This window comes from Tachypleus tridentatus, chromosome 11 (genome assembly GCF_004210375.1).
Source record: "Tachypleus tridentatus isolate NWPU-2018 chromosome 11, ASM421037v1, whole genome shotgun sequence".
Taxonomy (NCBI): Eukaryota; Metazoa; Arthropoda; class Merostomata; order Xiphosura; family Limulidae; genus Tachypleus; species Tachypleus tridentatus.
Window position 1 is genome coordinate 21,905,015 of NC_134835.1, and position 25,136 is coordinate 21,930,150.

The 25,136-nt window shown below is 31.5% G+C and overlaps 1 protein-coding gene and 1 long non-coding RNA gene across 3 annotated transcripts in view; both read right to left on the reverse strand.

The window, feature by feature from the left end:
* LOC143231740 (uncharacterized) overlaps nucleotides 1–24,616 on the reverse strand; it is a 293,239-nt gene extending 268,623 nt beyond the window's left edge. For both annotated transcript variants that reach the window (XR_013017146.1, XR_013017145.1), the window contains exon 1: nucleotides 24,514–24,616. This is a non-coding gene — a long non-coding RNA (uncharacterized LOC143231740). The remainder of the gene's footprint in view (nucleotides 1–24,513) is intronic.
* On the reverse strand, nucleotides 7,514–17,557 carry LOC143231741 (exocyst complex component 6-like). Its single transcript, XM_076466364.1, has 3 exons — nucleotides 17,254–17,557; nucleotides 15,944–16,049; nucleotides 7,514–11,834 (listed from the first exon to the last, which is right to left on the reverse strand). The coding sequence occupies exons 2-3, from the start codon at nucleotides 16,039–16,041 to the stop codon at nucleotides 11,762–11,764; spliced, it is 171 nt and encodes a 56-aa protein (XP_076322479.1). The 5' UTR covers nucleotides 16,042–16,049; nucleotides 17,254–17,557; the 3' UTR covers nucleotides 7,514–11,761.
* Nucleotides 24,617–25,136: the final 520 nt, after the last annotated feature.

Consider the following 25,136-nt stretch of genomic DNA (forward strand, 5'->3'; position numbering starts at 1 on the left):
AACAATGATGGAAAACAATCAGACAGAATAAATGAAATACTACAAGTAGTAAAGCTGTGTAATGTAGAAACTATTAAAGCATAATCAGTTAACAAAATACTGATAAATATCTTATGGACAAACCATCTAATTGTATCTAGCCCACAAAGTATGGAATAAAAAAGAATGTGCAAATTGACCAGAATTACTTAAAAAAACATGTGAATAATTAATATCTAACTTAACAGATATCTGAATTAACAAGGACAATGAAGGACACATAATTAAGTCCTGCACTTCTAAAAATTAGGATTATAATAGCAATAGTAATGAACATCCAAGACAATTAAGTTTACCAAGAAAAACAAAGCAGCAATCAGTAACTAACTTTCAATTCATCTAAAGTAACTCAGATGACAGAGGACATAAATATCTAACTTACCAAAGTATGAGTACTGGTGACAGGAAATATATAATTTTCCCATGTTTGAATAAGGACAAAGCTGTAAGCAGGGCATCTTAACTGTGGATATATCAACTCTGTATATGTTGAGAAACTTACTAAAGATCTCCTGGAAGAACTGGAAGTAACAGGAAGAAAGGAGAGAAAGAACAATTCTCCACCAAAGTGAATGAAGTGACACTGGTGGAAGATGTCGGAAAAACTGTCCAAATTTATTTATCACTGGTTGTATTGTTCCTCTGAGCAGTGTAATGTTGGAGGGAAAAACGATCACAAGATGTGCATGTGAATCTTAAGCCCAATGAATTTACATCTGTACCTCTTCTGCAGATAAAACTGAAGTCAATAGCGTTTTTTTAACTGTAACAAATGTCTGTGTTTTAATACATTAATCTAAAATTCATCCACAAGTGAATACAAAAATATAATACAACTAAGCACGCAGGTGCTTATTTTCGTACATGAGCGAGCATGCGCATAAATTAATCGATGCTTATTTTGACACATGTGCTTGCAGATGATTATTTTCATATATATGTGCGCGCAGATGCGTATATTCATACATTACCTCGCAGGTATTTATTTTCGTAGATGGGCGCACGGATGCTGATTTTGGTACATGATCGCGCAGTTGGTCATTTTGGTAAATGCGCAAGCCAAAGCTTATTTCATTACATGAGCGTTAGCAAATAAATTGATAGATAAGCGTTCATTTCTGTTCATTGGTAGATGCGCACGCTGGTGCTTATTTTATTCATGAGCGCGAAGTTAGTAAAATTGTAGATGCGCTCGCAGGTGCGTGATTTGGTACAATGGTGTTCACATATTTCAGCAAATAATACGGATTCATTATTTTTGGCTTTCATTAAAATTATCATAAGCTTCTAATTATTTTTTAATATGTACAGGCTAGCAAAGATGTTAATCAAACAACGGATTTTGTCTGCAATGAACAGAATCAAAAAAGGATTGAGATCATGGAAATTGGTGGTGAAGAAGATGCCAAAAGTTTCTTCTAATCTTAGGTATGACGTATGGAAGTATTGTCGTCTTCGGAGTAGCTGTATATCACAAATGATACTGAGATATTCATTCTAAAGGAACGAAAAGTTCATTGTATGTCAGGAAAATATACCCCAAATCGTGAATCCACAACCATAGACTTGAATATTTGGGACACATAAGAGGGGCGATTTATTGTCGTGGATCTTTCTTAATCTGTCTTCTTCTACCTATGTAAATAAACAAAAAAAAAATGTGGTCTACACTTTTGGATCATGGGTGTGTTATAAGAGTAAGGTCAAATTTCATTCTTCAAACAATAGTAAACTATAATTGGCAGTGGATACTGTTGATTGACTGCTGTCATTATAGTATTCCCGTTCAAAGTTAAGGAATTCATAGAGCAAACAGCTCTTGAATCGTTTTGTTAGACTATTCAAAAGAAAGGAAATCAACAATAAATTAGATTAGGTCAATATGTTTCGTTGGGTGTTTGGATTGCTTGCTTTGGCTTCATCTGACGAAAAGATATTGAAGTAAGTATTGGCATTAAGAACTTAATTCAACTGTCCGAATGGTTTTTAGAACAATATTATTGTAACTTTATTTCTGACAAAAGTTGTATTTCGTGTAACTTCCTGAGAATTGGTATGCCAGAAGATTCATATACACATGCAGTATGAAGGAATATTAATTGTAGTTTGTTTATAATTAGCAAAAAACAGACCAGATAATGGTATCAGAGGAAGAGCAAGATTATAATATGAAAAATTCAGTGCTTTTACATTACAGCAACAAGATAATTTCACTACATGATTCACATTCTAAATACTATTATTTCGATATTTTTTTTTATATAAAGTAAGAAAATGTTAACCCTAGTTACAACATAAATTCACGTGTTCTTCATTTTGATATTGCATTTGAACTCTGGTATAAGACACCTACTTTGTAAATGAAACTTAAATCGGTTACAGGAATTATTTGACGCTGAAGCGAATTACATACCTCACCGTCAAAAGCGGATTGTAAAACGTTTGATTTATAAAATTAATATTAACCTGTTGCTTTGTTGTATAAAAGAGCGTACAGAATCATATGTATAAAACTATTTCACATTGCTTATTAATATACTGCAGACAATAAATTATTATTTGTTTTCTTAAAATCAGATACACGCTCATTTATGTTACGTAGCAGGAGAAAGACTCCATTCACAAACAATCGAAGAATCAGAATATCTTGTTGCAAAATCAGCAGTTGCTAAAACACGTAGCAAATTAATCCTTGTGTATCTATATCTGTTGAATGAAAGAAGAAATCACTGTCTCTACTCCAATCACCCACACGTGAAAATAGTAAAGAAAACAAAATCTGAAACATACATGCGCGCACATGTACCAAAATCAACACTTGCGAGAGCATGTACCAATTTTCGCGCATGCGCACGCTGCTACGAAAATCAACACTTGCGCGAGCATATACCTATTTTTGCACCTGTTCGCGCATCTACAAAAATGAGGACTTGTGCGTGCTTGTACTATTTTTCGCACTTGTGTGCGCATGTAACAACTTATGCCCCTACGCGCACATGTACGAAAATTAGCACTTGCGCGTGCATATACCAATTTACGCACCTGCGCGCGCATGTGTAATAAAACTACCTTCGCGCGCTTCTATGACAATCAACACTTGCGCGAGCATGTACCAATTTACCCAGGTGGGTTTAGACGATCGACTCATGATCTGTGGGTCGCGGGTTCGAATTCTCGTCACACCAAACATGCTCGCCCTTTCAGTCATGGGGTGTTATAACGTTGCGATCAATCCCTCTATTCTTTGGTAAAAGAGTAGCACAAGAGTTGGCGGTGAGTAGTGATGACTAGTGCTTTCCCTCTATTCTTACACTGCTGAATTAGGGACGGCTAGCGCAGATAGCCCTCGTGTAGCTTTGCGTGAAATTACAAAACAATCAAACAAATAACAGGAAAGGAAGTGAAACTAGCAATAAAATCTACAAAAGACAAGACACCAGGAGAGGATGACATACAAGCCATTCTATATTTTCAAAAGGGGTTCAGGGACCGTGTGAACACATAACAGCAATCTTTAATTTATCACTCAGTTCTGGATACATCCCGGTTTTTGGGAAGCAAGCAATTGTCTTTGTGTCCCATAAAAAAGGAAAACCAGCAAGTAAACCAAACAATTACCCCCCGATGAGCTTGACCAGCTGTGTAGGAAAAATTCTCGAAAGAATAATTAGTAATAGACTCTCAAATTGTTTAGAAATAACTTGAAAATTACCAGAATTAAAAATGAACTTAGAAAATATAGAGACAGACTACAGATCACCTGGCTATCTAACTTCCTGGAAGATAGAAGTTGGAAAATAAATGTCAGGGGAACCTTATATATGTAAAAATGGCTCGTTTGGGTTGAGAAAATATTTTACGTTGAGGAGCGAACAACATTTCTACATTCTTCGGTCATCCTTTGTGAACCTGACGATGCCGTTTTTACATATATTTCTCTACAAGTGGGTTTTCTCGACATCACTGATTATTATTTCATCAGAGGAACCTTCTCCTTTATTCCAGAGGTTAGTGTCCCCCAAGGAGGGGTAATTAGCACTACTCTGTTCATCAACATGTCCTTAAAACACCCAAACTTGGAGTATGCATCACAATTCGCGGACGATGTTGTGGTCTGGAAAAGTGCTCCCACCCCATCCGTAACGGCGACAAATCTACAACTGTTGTTAGATAATATAGAAGAATACTGTCAGAAATATTGTGTTAAACCAAACTTACCAAAAATCAATTAGTAACATTCACAAACAAAACATAAAAGAGATCCTTCAAAATTAAACACGAGCGAAACGCTTCTCCAGACCGCAACAAACCTGTTAGATTTAACCGTCAATACGAAACTAATATGGGTGAAACATGCAAATAATGTATTTATAAAAAAATGGAAACGCACAAATTATGCAAATAGTCTAACCGGCAAAAACCAAAGAACCTCACCAGACACCATAATAAAAATCTACAAAACATATATACTATCGAATATGCATTTCCAGTGTGGTTAAACATAGGACTGAAACACACAAATAAAATACAATCAATACAAAACTTAATAATTACTGCAGCATACAAAGTCTCTCGTAGTACATTGTGAAAATTCATGTACAAATATACAAACCACAGCCAACATACCCTTGCATAGTTCTCTAAATTACTTTAAAAAAAAAATTGACAAAAAACGATCTATTGTGTGAACTTGATCACTACTCCAAAAGTGATGAAAGTAGACCAAAGTATTAAAATTAAAAAATGCATTTTATAATCTAAAAATTGTCAAATTTCCTTTGTGTAATCTGCAAAACTTCCAAATTGAACACCACTCGTTTTTAAACATTCGAAACCAAAATTGTTAATGAATCACTGCTATACGAGGTCTGTTCAAAAAATACGCGGACTGTTTGAATTGCGCGGCTCCAGTTGGTTCCAGTGGAATCCGCTTGGTGTCGCTAGGTTCGCACAATCAGCTGATTACGACGCCTTTTCCCGATTGCAGATATCTTCATTTGTGTATTAGCTACGCGGTTTCAAGTGAAGTGCGATTTTTTCGTTTGGCGGATTTCAGAATGAATGACCTGAAGGAGCAACGACTTGCTGTGAAATTTTGTGTTAAACTTGGAAAATCTGCGACTGAAACTTTTGCTATGCTTAACACGGCTTACGGTGATGTTGCTATGAATCGTACGGCATTTTTCAAGTGGCATGAACGTTTTAAGGATAGTCGACAGTCCATTGAAGATGATGAGCGTCCTGGACGTCCTTCCACGTCAACTGACGACCCACACGTCGACAAAATCAACACCCTGGTGCGGGCAAATCGACGTCTGACTGTCAGGAAGCTTTCTGAAGAGTGTGGGATATCAGTTGGATCTTGTTACGAGATTTTGACCAAAAAATTGAAGATGCACCGCGTTGCTGCGAAATTCGGCCCTCAGAACTCGTGAGTTTTAGGCCAAACACTCGATCACTCTTCTTCCCCATCCCCCCCCTACTCACCTGACCTTGCTCCTTGCGATATTTTCTTGTTCCCCAAACTCAAAAGACCCATGAAAGGAAGAAGATTTGAGACGATTCCTGAGATTAAGGCAAATGCGACGAAGGAGCTGGAGGACATTACAAAAGAAGCGTACCAGGACTGTTTCAACAAGTGGAAACACCGTTGGGATAAGTGTGTGCATTGGGAAGGCGAGTACTTTGAAGGGGTCCCAGATCTGTAACTTCTAAATAAGGTACATTTTGTTTTATGACGTCAGTCCGCGTATTTTTTGAACAGCCCTCGTATGTATAACACAGTTTGTTCTGCTACGACAATAAGAAAATGTGAGATTGTATGTTTATTACACATTCATTTAATAAACTATAAAAATTCAGAATGGCTATTTCAGTCACATGTAATCTAAAATTATACACGAATGATTTACGTTTTTTTTCAAATTCAAGTGCTTCACTCACATCCTCCCCATCAAACTTAATTTAAGCACTTTATGTACACATATGATTTTTATGTTTGATTTCCTTTATTATTCCATTGATATACTTGTATGTACACACACACACACACACTGTTGTTCAGCTTTCTTTACGCGCCTTGCAAGTTAATAAGTCTTTAATCGTTTATGAGTTAACGTTCGTTGTTTTTTCACCTGTAATATAAATAAGCTATTCTACTTTTGAAATTATTAAAGTTTACAAAAAATTTGCAAACAATATGTATGTTACGTATAGTAGAGTAGCAATTTCTAATAAAGAGAAAACTAAATGAAAATATTAGAAATGTAAATAGAATGACACTAGATGACAGCACTAAAAAAAGGCTTAGAAAAGTGATGAGTTAATAGTGTGAACTGTCCTCGTTTTCTTGTAAGCAAGTTTTTTTATTGGAAGTAAAAAAAATTGTAATATTTTTACAGACTCATCTTGTGTTTTCCCTATTACTAACAGTAAACCTTCTTGAATTTACAATTGAAGGCAAAGAGAGCTTTGAGAACATGGCTGTATCATACTAAAAACATCCCTGGAAAAATGTTAATTTACTTTATTCAGTGAACTTCCTTCAAAGACAATAACAGCTGGGGTAAAATCTTGCTATTTGCCAATCAGCTATTTAAGGGGTAAGACATGGAAACAAACGTGATCACCAAAGAAGGGAATGACTAGGGTTGTAAAATTTGTACAAGGATTCTAACATAAGATGGGAAATAAAAAAGGTGGAATCTCTAACAGAAAAACGTAAAAATGTCTTAACTAAAGATAAATAGCAATGTATAAATAAACTTCTGTTTAATCCAGATTGTTAAATCCTCATTCTTCATAATGAATATTATGATATGATTCAAGCAAATAACTCAAAATATTCAAATATTCTGTATCATGTTAAAAATTCAATAAATTTTCTTTTTCCTTCACAATCACTGTATTTAATAACACATTAGGACATATGATTGGATGAACAAAAGAGAGAGGAACACTAAAAAATTTATCAGACAAGGATACATTGCTACAGCTGTACCAAACTATCCTTAAAACATCTCAAACTGAATGTTATGAAATAAAATATAATGCCACAATAATAATGTATGTTGAATAAAGCTGTGATGTTTACTTCCATAAAAATAATTTTACATCATTATAACCAGAAGTATTAAATGAGAGGAACATCTTGATAGTGTATCATAAAAATTGTCTTCTTATTTTAGTTGTTAAAAACAAACAGTGACAAAGGCTGTAGATTATATTCATCACGTTTTCATGACCTACAAATGAAATAATGTCTGACAAAAGTACTTGAGGGATGAAGTGTACGTATCTAGAGTTGCATAGTAAATGTTACTACAAAGAACTGTGACTATACAGCAATATCTGTAAGTCAAACACAGCCTGTAATAAAAACAATCTACAAAAAACATTTTTTGGAAACTGTGTACTAGTCATTCTGTTAACAACTGCACTATTATTTCTTAACTTAAGAAAAAAACAACCAACATGTCATTGAAGTATGCTTGTTTGTTATTGGGATAAAACAATATAGTTTAATATAATATAGTACTGGCTAATGCATACAAATTACTGTTTAAAACATTAAAAATAAACACCAGCTAACAAACCAACACTAAGCATACAATTAACTTTTAATGCATTCGATCCATTCATCCATCCAATATTTTCAGAAACCAAAACAAATAATAAATATACTGTGCATATAAACAAATAAATATAGCTCTATATACAACTCAAGCAAAAAAATGGTATTATTAAATTGGATCAATTTACCAAAAATTTATAAACTGATTTTATGGAAATTGTTTGGTTTGCACAAAAAAGGCACTTGAAAACTATCTCCCAAAAACTCAGCAACAAAGGTATGGACAGATAGTTACAATAAACTATTTTGTGGAAAAAAAAAATGTACCCCACAAACAAACAAAAACATACAACGTACTATGCAGATAAATATCTTTCTTAGTTACTAAACAAAAAACATTCCACAATACTTGATTTCTTCAAACTGAAAAAAGTCAACATCCAACACAACCAGAAAAATAAGTATGTTATACAGTTTCTTTGCAGCAGTTATAAGTTTATAATGATTAATAAAATATTTTCCAAACACACACACACAAAAAAAAAAAAAACAGTTCTGACTCGTTTTATTTGAAATCTACTTATAAATATTATGTTTTAAAGTTAGTTTCTCTGATAAATTTTTTATTATTTACACAAAAGCAAAAGCATGACAATATTATCAAATTTTATAACCTTTTAACTAGTGTTAAAATCCCAATTCAGTTAAATGGTTTTAGCTGTTTCCAGAACTGTAAAACTAAACATAAAGAAGCACTTCATAGTTCAAAACATCAAAGCAATATACACATATTTACACTAATTATTCATGTCCACAGTAACAAACTATTCTGAAAATAAAATTGCCTATGGTCAAAACAAAGTAATATAAAAGGCTGGGACAAGAAACAACTGTATGGTGAAGATTCAAGAGTGAGCAGTTTGAATCATGATGCAACTACTGAAGTTTAACCTGACAAAATGGATTGTAAACAACTATGAGTTTTTGTGAAAACATTTAAGAAACACAGAGGCTGATACCTTACAGAAATTTTCACCCTTCATGATGGTTATCAGCTTACAAATATTTTGAACCCTTAAGACAACTGATGGTCACAGAAAATGTTAACCCTTATCACTAATCTTTGTGACTGTTGAAGGCCTGTGCAAGGGAACTTGCACTATCATTAACAAATTGTTTTATATTAGTTAAAAAGCCACTCTGACTTTTTTAACAACAAAAAAACAAAAACAAAACATGAAAGTTTTTAACTCACTATCTGAACATGGCTATCTTTTGCTAGAATTTTATATTACTCTGTATCTTTTTCATTTGTCTGAATCTCTTGAGTATCTAATATGATTCACAATAGGTATTCCATGAATTAAAAAAAAAAAAACATGATGTAGTACTATACTTGTACTAACATAAATTAATATATAAATCACGAGTACTAAGTCTTCTGTTTACAATCAGTAACAGGAGTAATGTTACAAAAATTCTTCTTCATTAACAAATGTTTACTAGTAGTTCTAGTGCTGTAAACATCTACAAGTTTGGGACCTTCAAAATTGGTATTTCATGTAACAAACAAATTAAACAAACAGAAGCAGAAACAGTATAGTGCTAGAGAGAAAAAAAAAAGAACCCCTTAATGTTTAATTACATCTCTCCCATGAGCAGTCAAATTTATAAATGAAAAAGCATGAATGATATTAAAAAAGCAACACTTAATGACTGTAATTATGAAAAAAATTGGATCTTAACATATTTTCATGAAGTATGTATTATTCACACAAACAATGTAAATTATATTACCTTATAATTAACTGCAATGGACTATTCCACTGAAACCTCTTTGTAAATGAAAAGTATTTAACTACACCATCTACCAGATAGTGGGGTTTATTTAATGTAAAGTACAAAAACTGTTGAAAATTATACCCCATAATAACCTGATGATGTGTCATTCATTATGAGCCAAAAATGTACAGTACAACATAGCTAATAATTATTTTATCTAATTAGTCAATTACAATTCAACCAGTAGCATACTTACATGACAAGTAAAGGGCACAATTTTAAATGTTTCATAAAAGTTAAGCACAACTAACTTGTTTCAGTGTCAAATTATTAGAGAAACCTGTCAAACATTATTTCCATTTTTAAAAATCTTTAACAGTTCTTTTGTAGACTATCCTACCAAACATTTCTTACAAGCATGAGATGTGAGATTTATTTCAAAATAAACTGAACACTGGCTTTCAGATACGCAGCACGTAAATATGTTTAATATTGAGTAAAAACCAGCTGCCAGCTCTAAGTGTCTGATGTAAGTAGAGGATGAAAAGTCTGTTTATACAAATTATACCACTGTGTAATATTACTACAGACATATTTGTTTTGTATATGTAACAAATAAACTGAATTATTCTATAGTAGTAACATCATATTCTCTTCTGCATTAGTTTGGTAAACAACTTTGTCAAATTATTTAGCACCACAAAACAGTCACCTTATAGCAACATCAAGGTACAGCACAGTGACAATCATTTAGACACTTTTTCATGGTTGTAGTACTGTTTGTTTGTTTTTAGCATCTCCCACTATATTAGAGTATTACCATATTAGCAGGGTAACAATCACAATTTGTTTTCATTGTCATAGTACTGTATTTTTCTAGTGTCTGCCATTAGGTTGCAGCAGTTGTGGTAAAGTAACAATCATTCAGCCATTTTTGGATTATTATAACACAATGTATTATTATGTTACAGTCAATGATACCTAAATTATTGTACATAATACTAACTGTTCTCTCCTGTATTGTCTGCTTACCATTTTACTTCACCACATACCAGGTTGGCAATTTTACTTTGTATCCACATGAAGATGTTTATTCCAGTAATAACTGGGACTACACTTGAAAAACTGTATTAAGTACCATTCTAAAAATCTCATAAAGGCCCTTGGTGTTTGTTTTGAAAACACATCTTTACAGATATTGTTAATACAGATGACTCTCTTAACACAACTATATCAGTGTGTTGAATCATAAAGAAGACAGTTTAGATCTATCATAGCTGCTATTTATTAGACTACGAGGTTTGTTTATATTCTAATATCTGTATGTAATTTTACAATTAGTTGTTAAGTTATATTCAAAAAACACAAGGAATTTAGTTGTGTCACGACAACAGTTTATTAGATGATTCAAGTTCATTTGCTACTATCTATATATTACCTTGAGACCAAACAGTTATGAGCTAGCTATTACATCAAATGGAAAATTAGAAGAGAACTATTACACTGACCCGTGTTTAATGTCTTTTTTATTATTTGTGTTATGATCACAATTTAATTATAATATCAAACTTCCTCAGAATCACACACTTTCCCTATTCTATAACACAATAAATGGGCTAAACAAAAAGTGATTTAAAACTGAGAAATAAAGCAACATATGGGTCAAATAATTTTAATAATTTAGTGTCATAAACGTTTTTGTCTCTCACAAAATTTTAAAACTATAGTACACTTTTCACAAATAAATAAACATTGCAATTGGTTCAAAAGCATGCATTATAAAATATAAAGTGTAAACACACCATTGTAAAGTAAAAACAAAAAAAACTTTTGTCTTTATAACAAAAATTCATCAATCAATCAATTCTTTTATAAGACTGCACACACACAAATTTGCCCTAAACAATGTTTTAGGTAACACTGCATAACAAATCATTTGCTACTAGAGAAAACTCAAGTGATTCTTGGTAATTAAATAGTTTTGGTTTCAGATATGTGATCAGAATTTGTCCATCACCTCTAGATTTTAAGATACTGTAGTATCTCACTACTTTATCAACAATATGTGTAATACCATACAATCAGCTCAGTTCAATAGGTTTATACTGTGAAATTAAGTTTACAGAGAAAGTTTAATGAACAAAAAGAATAAATTTTTGATAACTTCAAACAGTAACTGTATTGTATTGGTGTAAAACTCCATATATATTGTTCATATGTGCTACTTGTTCTTCATAAAATTATTATGACTTGCACCAATTTTGCTTCATTCCATGTTCACCTTTTCTGCCCAGGAATATTTGAGGAGTCCTTCAACTGAGCTTAAAATGGGCAGAGTGATACACCTCTCTCTCAACTGCTTTTCACTCACTCACTCAGTTGGTTACTTTGTCTGGCTCTGTGCACACTCAAAACAAAGTCCATCTTCCTCACATCATACCTGTGATATAATCAAATAAAATCAAAATTTTGTTTTTACAATATTTTAAACTAGTTCTCTAAACATAATTCTTTTATACTTTTTAGAAAATTACTTGATATACTGATTGCTTTGTGATTGTGATGAAACCAGTATCTCATAGGGATGAATTTCGTGTCACATCCAGCAGCAAAGTGGGAAATAGAAGTTAAACTGTAAAAAAGACAATGAATCATCTTTACTTCCTTCATTTAGTAATTTTACCCCTGTGGCATCTCAGCATAAACTGCCTCATCTGATCACACAAGATGAACTAAATAATCAGATCTGTGACTTGTTTTATACTGAAACAGCATGGGGAACTTTCATTTATGGCGATGGAATTTATCATAAAAGTCTTGCTTCTCACTACAGCATGCAAGATACTTTGTGTTTCTGTACAAATATTGAATCACTAATTGAAGAATCAAGTACTGAATATACTCTCAAGAAAGAAAACATTTTACCAATTCATCTAAAGTTAGTGTGAAAACTGTGCTTTTACATAATGGGAACACTAAGCCATTGGTTCCTGTTATTAATGCTGTGAACATAGTAGAACATGCAGCTTATACCTGAAGCAATCAAATATCCACTACTGCTAAGACTATAAAGTGAGTATACCAAACACTGTAGCTTTTTGTCTGTCTGGGATAGCCGATATCATAAAATTCATTTAAAAAAAAAGGAAAGACCAGTGAGAGAATTATGTTCCAGGAAAACAGAAAGTTGAGTTCCAACTTTCAGTGAATCATCAAGATATGTTTCTTCCATCACTCCATCTGTCTTATAAGTTTCAAAAAGTTAGTGAAGTAAAAACTAAAAGGTGGTATCTTTGTTGGGCCACAGATTTGGGAAGTGCTGATGAATAAAGTACAACTCAAAGCTGACAGTTAAAACCATATATAACTTCTATTATAAAGAAGCTTACACATAGAACAACCTTAAATATAAAATTTTTAAAATTTCTTACAGATCCACCTATACAAAATATATACTTCATGATATTCCTACAAGTACCTATATTCTTAGTTATGCCAACTAACAAGACATGCTTTAACAGATATGAGGTGTTCTTTCATTATAAAAAGCGTAAACACCTAGTTATCATAAAAAAAAGGTTAAGGAAAACTATCGTATTTATATGCAAGAAAGTATCAATTAATTGTGCAAATTTGTGGTAAGCACTGTTAAATATATGAATAAACAAACATTCTGAATCTAAGTGGTTTTCTATTAAATGAAACTAATTATGGCTAAATTAACTAACACAATCATGATCATTAACTTCAAAATGTAAAACAAAATTTTAGTTAAAAACATTATACCATAAATTTAAGATTTTATTTCTGTCTACCTTAGAAAAATAATATATTGATAATATTTATCTACTTTGTATTCAATGTTTTATTACTCTCACATTACACGTGGAGATGACAATCTAAGAATGTTTATTTAATTTGAAGCATTGGAACCTATCATCTTGTGAATATGTGCAAATTGTATGCATGTATGATTAACTAACTACACAACAGACATTCAACTATTATTAAACTCTAGACAGTTAAAACTGATTCATTAATAATTATGGTATTAATACAGAGAATTCTCAAGTTATGTTTAATATATTACTATGATAAAAAACATCTGTGGAGAGAAACTTTTTGGTAATAAAATTTACAACTGTTTCCAACTTCTGATCAAAACAAAATACCTATATAGTTCAAATAAAAATTAAATGAGTAATGAATATTATGTACGTCTAACGTACCACCATACTTATGATGATTGGAAGGTATTGATCCATCTGTCATGGTACCTCTATGCAAGCAAATTTTGTGCTATAATCTAAAACACAAGATTCAGCTAGCTTAGGAGGTTTAGTTTTGCTCTAAACACATATCTTAAGATAACAATGCAAAATAATCCTCATAAACAAATATATATATACAAATATATGTATCAAACAATTTAACCGATACTAAAAATAAACTAACATTAAAGAAAGAAAAAATAAAACATTACTTTAATCACAGTCTACAACTATTTATCATCTTACCTTCATTCTTTCTAAATTTGTATTTACACCTGTCAAAGGCTAGTTGAGAAACTAAATAAGACTTAACTTTTAATTTAAAAAATGAAACTTGACATCTTGCAGAACTTGTCTTGGAGTAAGACATCAATAACATCAGGTATCTTAAGGACAACATATGACTAGGTAACTAAACATACAACTTTCATCAATAGTATCAGGTATCTTAAGGGCAACATATGACTAGGTAACTAAACATACAACTTTCATCAATAGTATGAGGTATCTTAAGGACAACATATAAATAGGTAACTAAACATACAACTTTCATCAATAGTATCAGGTATCTTAAGGACAACATATAACTAGGTAACTAAACATACAACTTTCATCAATAGTATCAGGTATCTTAAGGACAACATATGACTAGGTAACTAAACATACAACTTTCATCAATAGTATCAGGTATCTTAAGGACAACATATAACGAGGTAACTAAACATACAACTTTCATCAATAGTATCAGGTATCTTAAGGACAACATATGACTAGGTAACTAAACATATAACTTTCATCAATAGTATCAGGTATCTTAAGGACAACATATGACTAGGTAACTAAACATACAACTTTCATCAATAGTATCAAGTTTCTTAAGGACAACATATGACTAGATAACTAAACATACAACTTTCATCAATAGTATCAGGTATCTTAAGGACAACATATGACTAGGTAACTAAACATACAACTTTCGTCAATAGTATCAGGTATCTTAAGGACAACATATGACTAGGTAACTAAACATACAACTTTCATCAATAGTATCAGGTATCTTAAGGACAACATATGACTAGGTAACTAAACATACAACTTTCATCAATAGTATCAGGTATCTTAAGGACAACATATAACTAGGTAACTAAACATACAACTTTCATCAATAGTATCAGGTTTCTTAAGAACAACATATAACTAGGTAATTAAACATACAACTTTCATCAATAGTGTCAGGTATCTTAAGGACAACATATAACTAGGTAACTAAACATACAACTTTCATCAATAGTATCAGGTATCTTAAGGACAACATATAACTAGGTAACTAAACATACAACTTTCATCAATAGTATCAGGTATCTTAAGGACAACATATAACTAGGTAACTAAACATACAACTTTCATCAATAGTATCAGGTTTCTTAAGGACAACATATAACTAGGTAACTAAACATACAACTTTCATCAATAGTATCAGGTTTCTTAAGGACAACATATAACTAGGTAACTAAACATACAACTTTCATCAATAGTATCAGGTTTCTTAAGGACAACATATAACTAGGTAACTAAACATACAACTTTCATCAATAGTATCAGGTATCTTAAGGACAACATATAACTAGATAACTAAACATACAACTTTCATCAATAGAATCAGGTATCTTAAGGACAACATATAACTAGGTAACTAAACATACAACTTTCATCAATAGTATCAGGTATCTTAAGGACAACATATAACTAGGTAACTAAACATACAACTTTCATCAATAGTATCAGGTATCTTAAGGACAACATATAACTAGGTAACTAAACATACAACTTTCATCAATAGTATCAGGTATCTTAAGGACAACATATAACTAGGTAACTAAACATACAACTTTCATCAATAGTATCAGGTATCTTAAGGACAACATATAACTAGGTAACTAAACATACAACTTTCATCAATAGTATCAGGTATCTTAAGGACAACATATAACTAGGTAACTAAACATACAACTTTCATCAATAGTATCAGGTATCTTAAGGACAACATATAACTAGGTAACTAAACATACAACTTTCATCAATAGTATCAGGTTTCTTAAGGACAACATATAACTAGGTAACTAAATATACAACTTTTAAGGTGGCTATATGTTTTCTTTTTCCTTTTTTAAAAATCAAAACATGTATAATAATTATTGGAAAGACTTTAACAATTTATAATAAAGCAGATTATAGTGACTTTTAAAATTAACTTTGATTACTTTTATGTTCCACTTACTTTTCAAGCAGAACTACAGCAACTTGTGGGTTTACCATTAAATACTTACTATTTTCTTGTCCATAGTCATGAAAGTAGGTTGGCCAGTCCCATGTCATGAAAAGGTCTAGAAGTTATAAGAAAATATAACTACAAGAATTCTGCAAAAGAAATTCCAGTGCACCAAAATCAAGTAAACTGCTATACGTAAATTAACTAACAAAAATTATAAGAAGAATGAATTGTACACCGTAAGTCAGAAAGTAATAATAAGAAATCAATTTTAGTGAAAGGAGACTGATGGACTCTGTGACTAAACTAAAATAATTGGAAGATGTGATATCAAAAAATATATGTAACTATTTTACTTAGTAAAGTTTCCACAGTTAAAACATCTTTAATTATGTTTGCTTGTTTGTTTTTGAATTTCATGCAATGCTACACGAGGGCTATCTGCACTAGCCATCCCTAATTTAGAAGTGTTAAACTAGACGGAAGTCAGCTAGCTGTCCCTAATTTAACAGTGTAAGACTGGAGGGAAGTCAGCTAGCTATCCCTAATTTAGAAGTGTAAAACTAGACAGAAGTCAGGTAGCTATCCCTAATTTAACAGTGTAAGACTGGAGGGAAGTCAGCTAGCTATCCCTAATTTAACAGTGTAAAACTAGATGGAAGTCAGCTAGCTATCCCTAATTTAACAGTGTAAGACTGGAGGGAATTATGTACTTTACATTCACACTTAGACACAACTAGCTATCATCTGATCTTAACATTAGTAACAGAAGGTGTATTTAATGGCCTAAATATAAGCATTGGGTGTAAAACATTATTGTAACAAAGGCTTAGTTGAAACACTACTCCATTGAAACCCTTGGTAACTTTTATCTTACTTTTGTCTATACCTCAGTGTTGATAAACAACTGAAAAAAATATAAATAAAATGTTATTTAACTTATCGTGGTGCAATAAGTGAGCCTAGGGTATTATTTGTTTTATAATTAAGCTTAAAAATGTACTGCGCAATAACTTACTCTAAGCTCAATAAAGACAAAATATCAATTCTAAATCTAAATAATTTCTGAATTAAATTGTTTTGTTCTATCACCAAAGTTAACAAGAATAAAAAACAAACCAATATGCATATTAAATATTCACAACATAAATACCATAGTTGACCTAACAATATCAATTGGGAGTTTTGTTACAAAACAATGATATAAATAATAAACAAAGAAGCATGACACAAACTGTTTATTATATATATTAACACCAGAGGGACATTTAGAGTGTTCCTTCTAACACACACATTATACTCTTTAACACTGTAAATACCTGACAGCCATAAAGCTTCTTATTTCCAAAGAATGCAACATGTAGATCTTCAATGTTTTCAGTTTACTAAAATGTTTAGTTAAAATAAAGTTATTTCAATTTTTAAGTCCATCTCATGCTACGTTTATCATTTTTATAAAGTACTTTATAACTTAATGTTTCATGAAAAACTCAAAATCTTCCTATTAACAGTAAGCAGAGCCAATCTTTATACATATACTCAAAAGGTGATATACAAAACTAACTTTTATCTCTGTATTTCTATAGACTGATGGAACTTTTAGGTCAATAGGTCTAATCAGATACCAATAACTATTGTGAATCTATTCAATGTTACACAGTGTGGCTTTCAAATGCATAACTAAACTTTTGGAAAAGAAATAGCAATAACTAACACACTGAGCAAGAGCAAGAATTTAAAGTGAACAAAATACACTATTCATTTCAAGCAGGCCAAACTAGCCTAACAATCCTTTGACTGTTTATGTACATGTGAAACTGAATGAGAGCTTAAATCTTTATTAGTGTTACATATAACCCAATAAAGGTGACATCAAATAACTTAACTAGATTGACTATTCTTTTTTTAGGATAATAAAGAGCAATGATTAGTAGGGCACATTACAAGTACAGATGTTGATGTCATTCTGTCAATAATAACAGAAAACATTCCTGTCATGTTTAGATGTACATAAAAAAAATGTGTGCATTACATGAAAGATGGCAGTGACAACAGTTAAAAAGATGTTAAAACAGTTTTCACAGAATAGAAAAATAAAAAGGAATGGAAATTACAGAAAATGATAATGTAAAGAAATATATAGGAAACAATACTAATACATGGGAAATAGAAAAATGAATAAAAATGTAGGTGATATTAATATTGATATTAATATATAGGAAACAATACTAATACATGGGAAATAGAAAAATGAATAAAAATGTAGGTGATATTAATATTGATATTAATATATAGGAAACAATACTAATATATGGGAAATAGAAAAATGAATTAAAATATGGGTGATATTAATAATGATATTAATATATAGGAAACAATACTAATATATGGGAAATAGAAAAATGAATTAAAATATAGGTGATATTAATAAAAAAATAAAAATAAATTACAAAGTTGTTTTGAAATTTTTTTAAGAGATGGACAAAGGTCATTAATTCTAGGACTGAGAATGATGTCACACTGTTATAGATTTTAACAATGCTATCCAATAAACATCCTTAATTTCTTTCTAAAAGTGGAAAAGATTCACAAATAACAATGAACAGTTATGTTGAAACTTGAGAAAAGTAAATAACCTTAAACAATATCAAACCTAATGAAGGGCAGTTGCTTGAAACACTAGTTAAATAATGTAACTGTTTTTGTCCTTTTTTTAACTTTAGGTGTTTATAAAAACATTATTTCTTTTGTGAAGTAAGAGAGGATTCCATATACCAGCACAGTGCTTCCTTGTACCTAGACAAGCATTAGACCTGTACAAGTAAAACTTTATACAACCTTCCCTAACAATGGCTAGTGACCAATAAAATCCAGCCTATTAACCTGAGACACACATCCTCTAATACAAAGAAAAAGCAATATGCAACAAAATTCACATAATACAAACTTGAAACTCCCTTGAGTTAAAAAAAGAGAAAACAGACCTCCATGATGGTCACTGAATATTAAAACTACTGTATATATATAAACCAGTCTCTGTATCAAAAAGACTAATGACTGATTTTTAGCCACGACCACTAAATAAATAGTTCTTTGAGATTTCCAAGAATATGGAAGCAGATTATTAGTCAAAACACAGGATTAAAAAGTAATGAATAACTTGAATCTAGTAGTTAATAAAAAGTTCTCATTTAACAATCAGACTAAAGTGACCATACAGGTTACCAACCATGACAGTTCATGAGCATCAGGACCATGGGATGAACTAGACAAATACAAAAACTTGTTCACCATTTACCATTCAGATAACTAGACTAGACTGATGTTTCAGGCAAGACTAAGAAAAGAGGATTCAAAAGTATTCTAGAGATGTTTCTCAAGCAAATTAGAATGACCAAATACAAAGTTCACCAAAATAATTATAGCAGAAGTAAACAATCTGATTAACAATTACTTTGAAATTCTTTTAAAGCCTGTAGAAAGGTCCAGTGATTTAGTCAACAGAAAAAATATAAAAAAAGAGAATAAAAGCAAATAACTTCATGGTGAAATCACAATTCCAAGAATTACGTGACAAAATAAGTCACTCTCATTTATAGCTGTGATAAGACATATAACTGGATTCCTCGAAGTTCAAGAGAGTGAAGTCAACACAATATGTATCAATTACAAACATATATGCGACATTTATAATCACAAGTACAAATGCCATAAATACATTGACGGATGTCACTGACAATGAATGTAAATCTCGTGTATATATTTGGTTCCCAGATATACAAAAAGTGTCCTTGACTGAAGCCAACAGGCAAAAAATTCCTGATTAAAATGCACACAAAAGCATTTAAATGATATAGTCTTAAGTACTCACATCAGAAACTCAATGATGAGTAGTGTTGATAAACAAAATAACACTGAAAGTCATATCTGTTTATCTGATCAGAAGAAGAGCATTTTAAAATTAATGTATATGCAAGTTACTGAATTATGTGCAAAATTTAATTAAACATCTTTACAATCCATGCATGTGAATGAAATTAACATTATAGTATATAATTTAATGTTTATTTTATCCAAGTTTTAATTCTTTGTTACAACAGAGATTTAAAATAAATATTTTGCTCATATAGTTTGCTTGTCACATGATCCAAGTTATATAAAAAAAATCTCCAATTTAACGGAAACTGACTGTAAACACATAGCTCACAATGCATATAACTGTCTAAATGCCAATATATTTTCACATGTCCTTTTGAGACATATGATATATGCAGTCTTAGAACTGAATCCACTGCCAAAGAGAAATAGATTTTACAGCCTTTTATGGGTGCTATGCCAATCTTCTACACTTTAGAAACAAATTTATGACGTACAAGTAATTAGTTAATACAAGTGTGCAAAGCTGTTATAAAGAGCTCAGTTTACACTCCACTCCACCAACAGTTAATATGAAATTGGTGAACAGTTTTTGTTCTGAAGTAACAGCCTGCAGTACTATTGTCTACAGCACTTACAGTGGTTTGTTACCTCAAAATGCTATAGTTAGAGACAGTTGAACTGTACTAAAATCTAATTTTTATATTTTAGTTGACTATGTATAATTTATGTTTTAAAAATCCTATTTGAGTGATTTAATTGTTTTTATAAGCTTAACTTGTTACATGGATTGTGAAAGTTTTATAAACAAGATGGTATCTATAACAGCCATCCTGTTTTGGCAACACATCTATGTGGGGAATTTGTCAAAATAACTTCTTCATAAAAGACCTATTGGTATCAGTTAACATATCAGAATAAATATAGACAAAGAATTTTAACACTCCTATGAAAAGTGGGGCCTAATAGGCCCCAGACCAACTTGAAAGGTTATTAATATTAGGCTAATAATTTTGTATTTAAATGAAATTGCCATTTAAATCCATTAATGAATGAATTAACGAGATTCCCACTGTCCCTATCTACTATCTAGTGAAACCACAGCCAGGGGAACGGGCTTGGAGAAATCAGGACTAGAAACGTCTTTTCGTAGGAGTGTTAAAGGAGAATTAAAAATAAACTATAAATGAAAAGATAAAGACGTTAAATTACGAATATGTGAAACAGATGACTATACTAGTGAATTTCTATAAAGATGTAAAAGGTATGTACACATTTTTGTTAATTTTAAAAACATTTCCCTACACTCTCTGTTGATGATGATAAATAGAGTTAGTAATACTGTGCATAAAATAAAGTACAAACATTTACCTTAAAAAACAGCAACTGATGTTCATTTATGAGGTTCTATAGGTTATGCAAATGAAATGTAAAAACTGTGAGGTAAAAAGTATTATTTTTATACTTTATGTAAAAATTACTTTGCATGTGAACTACTCAGAGTCCAAGTGTAAATAACTACATTAAATAATGAATTTTTATCAGAAAAATCCAAAAAATATTTACAAAATAAAACTTTTGCTGAAACTACTTACTTTAATGAAAGTTTGTTATCAAGTTTTAAGGAAATAATTTCATTAACTAGTTTCATTTTTGAAAGGCATTTCATGAGAGTTGCATACTTTTCTTCCTATGAGCATATATCATTCTACAAGGTTTAATGTCTTCCATAATGTAACTGTTAATTACATATCTATATACATAATGTATGCCTATGTTACATACGTATACAATATTAATGACTATTCTACAGCAACCACATAAAATGTATTTAGTCCAAAAGCAATGTTTACATTACTTGTAATATCTTTTAATATGAACTTAAATAGCAGAGTTTTGTAAAGGTTTACTAACCTGCCTAAGATCAACACAATTCAGTATAAAATGCAAAACATAGCACATCTGCAGTGCACCATCTTCATTGAACATGATTTACAATGAAATAGTTCCAAGGAAAGCAGGAAGCCTGAAAATTGTTCTTAAAAGATAAATTAACCCTTAAACAAATAATACTGTGTAAGACTATTAAGTATTCTGATTATTTACACAACTGAAAAATAAATAAGAACAAAACTACAATAAGAATTTCATTAATTAATCAACAACAAAATAAATCTCTTCACAGAAAACTAAATCTCATTAAAAAAAATACAATTCCTAATTGACCTAAAACTTTAAGAAGTTAATTATTCTTGGGTATCTTTGAAATTAGATTTTGATAAAAATGGTTTTATGTTTCAGATGTGGTTTAAATAAATAGTTTAAATTTTAAGGTAGTAACATTAAAGTTTGATGGTCCATAAGGTACAAATTTTCCAAACTCTTAAAATTTCTTGATTTGCATATATTTGCAAAAGCACTTTCAATTTTGTCCATAAATCATCCATAAAAAGATCATAGCATAATGTGTTTGCTAAATGACCAATCTCCATCTTCAGTCATTGTCTAATTCAACAGAAATGCCTTTGTTGCAATATATGGAAAATAGACAAGTAAGGAAACTGTTATTGTATTAAAGTCCATCTTTATACTGTGCTGTTTGTGTCCCAGGAACCACAGTACTTACATTATACATACATTGTACCTCACTACTATAACAACTGAATAACACAAGCAAAACCAGGTTAATATATGTGATTCATCCTCACTGTCAAGCTGAATTCAGAGAAAGTACACCTTACTTAAAGAGATGGGACTAAATATTTGTCTACAGAAAACCATCCTTTCCTTTTCACTACCGTCTTACATTATACACTATATCTTATTAGGATGATAAAGCTGACTTAAAACTGTAAAATGTTCAAAGTTGCATCACCTACTTCAATCTTTTTTATCTACCTTTGTACTAAACTCACTAACTCTAATATTTTGGGATCATCTGGAATTTTTTCCCTCCATCCAGGATGTTTTTTTGGCCTCCAAATTAACAAGTAACGACTAAGAGATGCTTTGGGTCTCTTTTACAACTGGATGATATATCCATATCGAGGCTTACAATATAAAATTGGATATAAAGCACCTTGTTAATTTGGAGACCAAGAAAACATACTAGAGAGAGGGAAAAATTTCTGGATGATCCCAATTTTCATGAAAATATAGGTGATTTTTTGCTTTTACTCTATATTATAAAACAAAAAAAGGAGACTGAGAAATTGATTGAAAGACTATGACAGATAGCCAGTCTTCAGTTTTAATGACAACAACAAACAGCTGGAATAGAAACTGTGAAAGAGATGATTTCCAGATTCAATGTTCTGTTGGACAGAAGGTCTTGAACTTCCTCCAACAGAAGCTGGCTGTTAATGGAATCCTGAGGAAGGAAAGAAATGGATATCTGTGATAAAAAGAAGAAGGTAAAGGAAGCATAGGACATGTCCAAATAATCCACCAATCTGTGGTGAAACATTGCCAAAGGGAAAGAAAGTCACACAACTGAGCTCCCATCCAGTTATCAACTGGTACTGTTGATATTATGATGATCTACACTGAAAAAAAACACCTGGAAAGAGGAACAGGTAAAACCTGGGAAGGGCTGGGATGGGAAACAGGAATAGGGGCTTGTCTTGATTCCAACTGTGGCAAATGAGCTACCAAAAACGAAGGGTAGGGTGTTGATGCAGGTGTTCCCAGCATGCAATTCCAAAGTGTCTGGAATACGTTTGAAAATATACTAAGAAACAGAGCTACACATGATTTCCTAAGTGGGCAGCAAATAAATCTGACAGAAGGCTGCATTTTGACCCAGTATGTTTCAACAACAGAAAAATTATGTATGCAAGGTGAGAGTAGAGAATGAAAAATGAATCATCTTAGAAGTAACAAAGGAGAGGCTGTTCCTCAAAAACCTCAGGATTTTCGTACAGAGTATCTGAAAGTAAATGTATGGTAGATAAATACCACAAAAGTACGGATAAGACAGAGGCATGGGTTAAAAGCACTGGAAATCAGGGGGAACTTCCAAATTGGCAAAATAGATTCCAACACTTGTGAGTCTTAAAACGGATAGGCTACTTGATGGTTCATCAAACTATTCACAGCACATAGGAAGCAAGACATGCTGGAACTCTCAACCAATTATGAAGTAAAATGCTTTGTATGAACCCTAATATCCAAAGAAAGTGGGAAAACTAAATAAGGTAAAGAAGAACTAAGAACTATCATACAACAAAAAAGGATGAGGATTGTAGGAAATCATATAAGGGGATAAAACATCACATACCTAAGAAATCATACCTGAATACGCAATATTAGACCGAGCTGACTCTGGAGGAGGTGTACAGGGAAACATGAGAAAATCCTGTGGTGGAAAAAGGCTATAAAAATTTTTCTCGGAATGAACAGGTTCAGATTGTTCATGAGGTGAATAACTTCAAGAGAAAGTGGCTGACTCACAGAACGACCAGTCTCTCATTGAATAACTGCAGATAATTCCATTAACAGGGTTGCTTGCACCTCCAGCCATAGTTACAAAACCAGCACTCTGTGCTCTATCTACCTCATGTGCTTCGTAGGAACTCACGAATTTTTCAAAACCAAACATGTACAATATTACATCAACTATACTTTGTCCTATCCATTGCCGACAACTACACACAATAAGCACAATATTTATATAAGCAGTTTGTCACAGCAACGAATCTTACGGTGAAGACGTTTTCTAAATTGATAGAGTGTGATCACAAATAATTATACTTGTAAGAAGACATTGACATTAGGCCTGTGATTTTATTAACGTTACGATTTTTATATTCAGCCCCCTAGGTAACTTCATGGGAGAAAATAAATAAATTTCTTTTTCTTGTAATTCTGTTCCAACCAGTATGTAAACAGTTTGTTTGTGATGGTTTTATTTTTAATATTTTAACTCAAATTGAGGAAACTTAAGGGAAGAATAGAAACTTTTTAAATTCCGTATATATAATTTACCTGCCAGGCGAGTTGTTTGAACTATTTTCACAACAATAATTGTGATTATTTACCACGTATTATTGTGAAACAACAATATCTTATTTTGTAATAAAATAACGTAAACATTAGATGTTTTTTCACACATTTTTGAATTTGTATATTTTAAATTCAAATCAAAGCTGTTTAAAAATAGAACTGTGGTTTCTGTAGCCTCATCATAAATTTTACACCTTTTAGTTTCTGTACTTTGTCAGCTTTTAGCGTTTAATCCGTAACTCCGTAACTTTTATCAGTTTTTAGTGTTTAATCCGGAACTCCGTAACTTTTATGATATATTGTTGTGGTGTTTCTTTGTTGC